General features: G+C 63.7%; 1 protein-coding gene across 1 annotated transcript; it reads right to left on the bottom strand.

The window, feature by feature from the left end:
* CSF1 (colony stimulating factor 1 (macrophage)) lies at positions 1-5,996 on the bottom strand. The gene is made up of 9 exons (XM_010584776.1): positions 5,919-5,996; positions 5,573-5,704; positions 3,652-3,714; positions 3,160-3,339; positions 2,724-2,901; positions 900-1,738; positions 563-618; positions 421-473; positions 1-88 (listed from the first exon to the last, which is right to left on the bottom strand). The coding sequence occupies exons 1-8, from the start codon at positions 5,994-5,996 to the stop codon at positions 422-424; spliced, it is 1,578 nt and encodes a 525-aa protein (XP_010583078.1). The 3' UTR covers positions 1-88; position 421.
* Between the last annotated feature and the right edge of the window lie 917 nt (positions 5,997-6,913).

Raw genomic sequence — 6,913 nt, 5'->3', positions numbered from 1 at the left:
GGAGGGGCCGGCGCGTGCCGACCCTCCTTCACATGGCGAGGAACATCCGGATCCATCCCCCAAGCAGCTTCACACCCCGCCTCGGGCCCTGAGGAAAAGAGGAGAAAGATGAGTGGGAGCCGAGGCTTTGCCAGGGAGGGTGGGGCGGGTGGGGAAACACATAAAAACCACAGGAAAAAATACTATATATATTAAGAAAGTGCTGGTAATGGATTAATAGGCTGCAAAACCGCATTCTGGCAGCACTGGGGCACAGACCTGCTCCTCTCCGTGTCTTCCCACCCCATCCAGCCCCTGCCAGCAGCCAAATTTCCCCGCCTATGGCTGAGGTCAGTGCAGGTGGGGACAGTCCAGGGACTCAACACTATCCCCACAGGCTTGGGCCAGAGCCCTGCGAGGTCCCATCCAGACCCTGCTCACCTTAGAGCTCCTGAGTCTCCAGCTCTGGACGTCCCCTTGCTCCCTGCAGGGCCCTGCGAGGGAAAGCCGGGGGGTTTAGGGCAGGGTGGCCCAGGGTGGGGGTCCCCAAAGCCCCCCCCAAGCAGGGTGATATTGCACCCACCTCCTCTCTGGCTCCTCGGGGTCACAGCCTCCATCTTCCAGCGGCCGCTCCAGGACCTGTGCGGAGGGAGGGGGAACAGGGAGATGAGCCCTGGGGAAGGGGAGGGGGCTGCAGCGGGGGGGGGTCTCACCCCCAGCGCAATGACGGGGGGGAATCTCCCAAATAACATCCTCTCACCTGCTCAGCACCACTGCTTGTCCCCCCCCCACATCTCAAAATGATGGGGAAAGTGGGGGTCAGCCCACACGGAGCAAGAGACAAGTGGAGAAACTGAGGCAGAAGAAGATGTTTGTGCCCAGGGAGGAGGCAGAGGGGCTGGCGGGGGGGAGGGGCTTACCCTGGATTTATACTTGTAGAAGAGCAGCCCTCCCATGGCCAGCAAGACGGCCACCACGCTGGCCACCGTGATGTATATCAGGGGCTCCTGGCGGCCCTCCCTGACGGCCGGCTCCTTCCTGCGCTGCTCTGCGCTCAGAACAAAGCCAGAGTCAAAGCTGGGGCCAGCCCCGCCGTCCTCAGGCTCCCGCAGCCGGCTCAGCCCCCAGCCTCGCACCCTCGCCCCGTCCCCGGGGCCGCCCGGCACTCGGCCCCGCATCTCTGGGGCCATCCTGGAGAAACGGAGCTGCGTGACGGGCTCGGATGTCTCGGTGAGACGGATCGTGGCTCTGCCGCCTGCCAAGCCAGTGCTGGGGGATGCTGCCGGCGTGGTGGTCCTGAGCCCGCTGGGATGGTCCAGGAGGATGGAGGCTCCCTGCTGCTGGGCCAGATCCTGCGGCGGGTGGCCGGCCACCATTTCAGTCCCCCCTTCCACTAGGTCTCCGTCCCCATGCAGGATGGGGACGTCCACCGCCACCACGCCAAGGGTCCCGGCCGGATCCAGGAGGGCTTCGGCGCTGTCAGCTGGAGCCGTCTGCTGCATCGTGGGGGACGGCACTGACGCCGTGTCACCTACCCCGGCACCTAGGACCTCCTCGGTCCCCGAGCCACCATCCGTGCTACTGGGGGGCTGAGATGGGGCATCTAAGTCAGTGAGGGTGGCATGGAAGAGGCTGTAAGGGACCTGGGTGCTAGCGGGTGCCACCTCCCTGCTAGCATGGGTGGCAGCGGAGAGGGAGGGCTGGGTGGCAGAAGGGAGGGCAGGGGACAGGCAATTGCAGTCAGGATCTGTCCCCACACCTGAAAGAAGCAGAGAGAAGAGACGGCCGTGGGGTCACCAGCCTCCAAGAGAGGCATAGCCAGCAGAATCGAGGTCAGGGGCAGCATCCCCGTCCCTCCCCGTGGCCCCAGGCAAGTGGGTCAAACAGCCCCCCCCAAAAAAAAGGGAGAGCGAAGGTGAGGCAGGAAACAGGCAGGGAGCAGGCAGGGACAGACGTGGCAGCACAAAGATGACAAGCAGCAGGCAGGATGAAGCAAACCCGAATCAGTGGGTCCCCTGAGCTGATGACAGCAGTTTATCCATGACTTGCAGGAGCTGGACAGCCACGTTTAACATCCCCCATGGCAGAGGGACAGGGCACAGCTCCGACACACGGACGACAGCGAGACATCTCCTCTGCAGGCATGCAAACATACAGCACGGGTGCTCGCAAAAGCACGGACAGCAACACAGGGCTCTTCCACCCCCGTGGGCAATGCTCTCCCCGAAGGCTTGGTGGGGGGAAACTGAGGCACGGGGCAGTTGAAGTGATGCAGCCGAGGTCATGCAGCACGTTGGTGGCAGAGGGATCCCGACGCCTCAATTTCTCCGTGTTACGCTCAACCCGGGCCCTGGGCCTTTGAGACGGAGCCGAGCCTGATGCCTTCAGCCGGGCCAGTGGAGGTTCCTCCTTATTCCCCCTCAGCATCTCTCTCTCTGGCCTTGTTTCCAGCAGGATTCGGCCCAAATCCCACCTCCAAAGGGTGGCCAGCCCCTTCTCCCAAGCCCGGCTCTCCCCAGACACAGACGCAGAGCTCGCCAACACACCACCAAGGCCACCCCGCAGGGATGGCCACCAGCCGAGCGACAGAGACGGGGATCAACGCAGACACGTGCCGTGCCCACGGCGCCCGCGTGTGCCCACGGAGGGAGACACGCGGCTGTCAAGCTGCTCCATGCAGGCGAGCCCAAGCCCCCCAGCCCAGCACGGGTTTGCCGGGCAGAGGCAAAGCCTCAGCATCTCACCTGGTGGGGATTCAGCCTTCCTGGGTCCCAAGCAGGTCCTGCGGTAGACCTGGCTGCAATCCTTCTCGAAGGTCTCCTGGTTCTGCAGCAGCTGGTTGATGTCCTGGAAGAATTGCTTCACCAGCACCAGCATCTCATAGGGGGAGGTGGTGAACTCCTCAAAGCACATCTGCGAGAGCTGGAGGAAAAGCCGGGCTCAGCATCAGCTCCACGACCATGCAGGGCACCCAGTGTCACCGCCATGGGGTACCACGCTGCACCCCGTGGATTCCCCCATGGTTCCCTGTGTCCACGCACACTCCATCTCTGCTCCACTTCAAGGTCCTGCCCACGCACCCACCCCAGGATGCTCTGGACACTCTGTTTCACCCAAGGATGAGGACTCAGATCCACACCCCTGCAGATCTGGCACCCCACAAGGCCGGGGACACTGTACCTTTCTCTCCTCATCATCCTCCTCCCTGATGCAGGGGTCAACATTCTCATCGATGCGCCTGTACATCCTGCGCACCATCTGCATCTTCTTGGCATTGGACGAGTTCTCCTTGAACTCCGTTCGCTCCAGGATCTTGCCCAGCAGAGGAAAGGCAGCTTTCACATAGCAGACGGAGTCATTCTGAGAGGACAAACCCCCCAAAAAAGTGAGACTGGTTACTAGATGGGCAGAGGCAGCAGCACCCCACCCACTCTGCCTGGGGGAAACTGAGGCACAGAGCCACAAAATACCTTTCTACAGTCCCACAGGCTGCCCTAGCTGGGACTCGACAGCCACCTGGCCAAGCAGGATGGGTCCCTCCTGGCAAGCCTCCCACAAAGGGGAACAGGAGAGGGGAGACTGCGGACCTGCAGACCCCCCCTGCCCCGTGCACCAGCTAGCTCTGGTCCCTGTCCCCTTCTGTTCCCCGGTACCCAGCAAGGAGCCACTCACCAACTGCATCTTATTGATGAACTTGAAGGAGACCCTGCCTGGGTGCTGCATCTGGGTGTCAGCCTGGAAGGAGAGAGCAGGATGTCACCCCATGGCCCTGGGGGGATAACACAGTAGCAAGGGGCAGTGGAACCAACACGGGCACCCCAAGGCCATGAAGGGGTGCCTGAGTCCCCCAAATCCACAGGGCTGGGAAGGATTCTGTTCCCACTCCTGCTTCATCCCACACCATCCTCTTCCTTGCACAGACACTTCCCTAAGGTCGAACCTCTGGCAGGGGTGAGCCCAGGATCCCCGTTCCCATCAGACAGCATGCTTCCCGTACCAGGGATGCCTGCCTCCCCCTGCCTGTTCCCACCCTACTTCTCTTCCTCCTCCTCCTCTTCCTCCCAGCACATCGGCAGAGCCCAGCCCTGCTTGATTCTCCCAGGGTCTCCCCCACAGCGCTCACTCTGCTAAAGCCAGGCTGCAAAAGAGCATCCTGCCATGCAAGGAGGTGGCCATGACACCGAGGTCATATATCCCCCAGCATCACACAACACCAGGGTCCCGCACACAGCGCTGCCGGCCCCCTACACAGCAACCCTTTCTGATGGGGGTGAAAACCCACCCCAAACAAGCCCCCCTGCCTCCGGGCCGGCATCCCAGGCTGGGAGGGCGAGGGCTGCCAGAATTGCCGGCCGGCCGGCAATTCTGGCAGCCCTCGCCCTCCCAGCCTGGGATGCCGGCCCGGAAACAATTGCTCCATTATCCCACAGGGGCTGGAGTGAGGGCTGGCTCCTCCGTCAGTGGGAAGAGGAGAGGGCTGCATTCCCCAGCAGGGAAACCACGACTTCCATTCAAACCTGCTCCATCCCCTTTCTCCCCTCAACCACGCACCCACTTTTAATCCCCGGGGGTTGCAAAGCAAAGGCTCCCCGAGGATGCGGGGTGCTGAGGCTGCAGGGACAGCTCAAGCAGAGGAAGCTGAGCTTGCACACACGACATCTGTCAGCTCCTGGCACTGCACCTCGGTGCTTAAAGAGGAAGAGGTAAAGCGAGCCGGGACACAGCAGTTACACACTGTGAGCCAGAGAGCTCGGTGCAAAGCAAACAGGCGGCGAGGATTCGGAGGCGCCGCTATCGCCTCTCATCCGCGCACCCCGTTCGCTGCAATGGCAGAATTTAATCTGCGACAACCGTGCAAATCCCTGCGTGCCCCCAATTCCCGATTCTCCCCTGAACATCCGCGTGATTCCCCGCTTAGAGGTGAGCCAAGGGCCAGGGTGAGATATGGCCCCAGCAGCCAGGATGGGGCCAGGAGTTGCCTCCCTGTGAGGTGGGTGTGAGCACCCAGAGCTGCCTATGGGCCACGTGGGATGAAGGCACCCATTGCTCCAGTCCGGCTGGCTCCAGCACCCAGCTAGCCTGGCCGACAGCCCCCCTCGCTGCCTGCCACCCACCCACAGCCCCATTGCCAGCCCAGCTTCCAGGCAAGCAGCTGGACTCAGGAATGCAGCCGGATTCCTCGACTTTAACCCCTGCGCAGCCGCCCGGAAAACGCCACGGCCCCACAGCACCAGTCCCCTCCACCGCTTCCCCATCGCCCCTGCACCCATCCAGCCCCATTCATGCCCCCTTCCCGGCCACGGTCCTGACAGCTCCTGCTTCCCCTCTCCTTCCATTTCTCCCACTGACAGTTTTCCACAGCCACCCTTGCTAAAGGCACGACAGCACGTCACACCCCCGTCCCCCTCCCCCCCCCCCGCGCCTGCTTCTCCCTCGTGCCCACGGATGCTCAGCTCCTGGGTACCATCACTTTCCTGGTGGAGCTGAAAATAAGTTGATTTGCTTATTTTCAGCCCTAAATAAGGGCTGATTTGTGCCTGCCCGGCCCCAAAAGAGCCCCCATCCCATGGCAGAGCCTGGGGAGGGCACTCACCAGCTCCTCCAGCTCGGCCAGGTGCTTCTCCGTGATGATCTGTTGGCAGTAGCTGTTCTGCTCCGTCTCATGGATGCTGCAGACCAGGAGGAGGAGGAGGGATGACAGCAGGGTGCAGCGGAGCAGGCACACCTGAGCATGGCAGAGCAAAGGCTTGGAGCAGGGCTAATCCCCCCACCCTGAGCCCCCTGCCCTTCCCCACCACCCTCCAGAGCTGCCACCTTCGTGGTGGACAGGGCTTGACCACGGTCCAGCGAGATAACCCTACCATGGTCCTCCAACCCCCGCGCCCATCCCCATCCTGCTATTTTTAGGAGCGCCAGGTCAGTGGGGAATTTCCCAGTGCCCGCTGCGGGGGCTGCGTGGCCGGGGCCTGGCTGGCAAAAGCCTGGACGTGGCTCTCAGCCACCTCCACATTCCCCATCCAGCCCTTGTTCCCTCTCCCGCACCATTTCTCCGTCTCTCCTGCAAATCTTCTCCTCCACCCCGGCTCCGGGGAGCTGTCTGACGCACTGACCCACCCATCCCCAAAAATCCTCCTCCCACCCTCCGGACCCCCCCCAGCCTCCAGTGCCTGCACCCGCCGGGCTCTTTCCATGCAGCGGCTCTGGCGTCGCCCCAAATTCCCCTCCCAATCCCCCTGCAAAGAAGCGGGGAGGCCCCGAACCATTGCAGGACCCCAGTGGGTAACGGGGCTTTGTCCCAGCGCCAAGACCCCCGAAGTGGGGATGGAGCAGACCCCCGGGGTGGGTTCGCACGCCCCCCCTCCGCGGTGTACCGGCACCGAGAGGGTGCCTGGGTGATGGCGGGGGGGGGGGGGAATTTCCCTTGGAGGTTGTCCAGAAATCCTCCCCTCTTGTGAAACTGCAAGATGCCGCCCGGGCCACCGCCGAGACACGGCCACGGCTGGCCGGAGCCTCACCCCGCCGGGGACGGGCCGGAGCCGGCGAACGGGACGGGGCTGGAGCCGGGGGACGGGACGGGGCTGGAGCCGGGGCCTTTCGCCGCCGGGGCCGGGAACCGGGGACGGGGCTGGAGCCGAGAACCGGGGCGGGGACGGGGCTTCACCCCGCGGGTCCGGGAACCGGGGAAGGGGCTGGAACCGAGAACCGGGACGGGGCTGGAACCTCATCCCGCGGGTCCGGGAACCGAACCGGGGTGGAGCATCACCCCGCCGGGAGCCGGCCCCCCCCGCGGACCCCCGAAGAGGGGGTTTGCCGCGTCCCCCTGCGTGACCGGGGATCGGGGCGGGGGTGGGGGACGACGACGAGGAGAACCAGGGCTGAAGGAGTGGTGGGAGCTGCTCCCCCCGGGGACACCGCACAGGTGACAGCGGGCGCC

Source organism: Haliaeetus leucocephalus, unplaced genomic scaffold (genome assembly GCF_000737465.1).
Source record: "Haliaeetus leucocephalus isolate CR32 unplaced genomic scaffold, Haliaeetus_leucocephalus-4.0 Scaffold1000, whole genome shotgun sequence".
In the NCBI taxonomy this organism is placed as follows: domain Eukaryota; kingdom Metazoa; phylum Chordata; class Aves; order Accipitriformes; family Accipitridae; genus Haliaeetus; species Haliaeetus leucocephalus.
Note: the sequence above shows the minus strand (reverse complement) of the source record. Positions and strands in the feature narration are given on the sequence as shown.

Bases quoted from the DNA above. Each gene is read 5' to 3' on its own strand.
- CSF1 (XM_010584776.1), bottom strand. From the start codon at position 5,996: ATGGGGAATGTGGAGGTGGCTGAGAGCCACGTCCAGGCTTTTGCCAGC. The intron at 5,705-5,918 runs GCACTGGGAAAT...TGCCATGCTCAG, and splicing joins CCACGCAGCCCCCGCAGCGG to GTGTGCCTGCTCCGCTGCAC. The intron at 474-562 runs GTGGGTGCAATA...TTTCCCTCGCAG, and splicing joins CCCGAGGAGCCAGAGAGGAG to GGCCCTGCAGGGAGCAAGGG.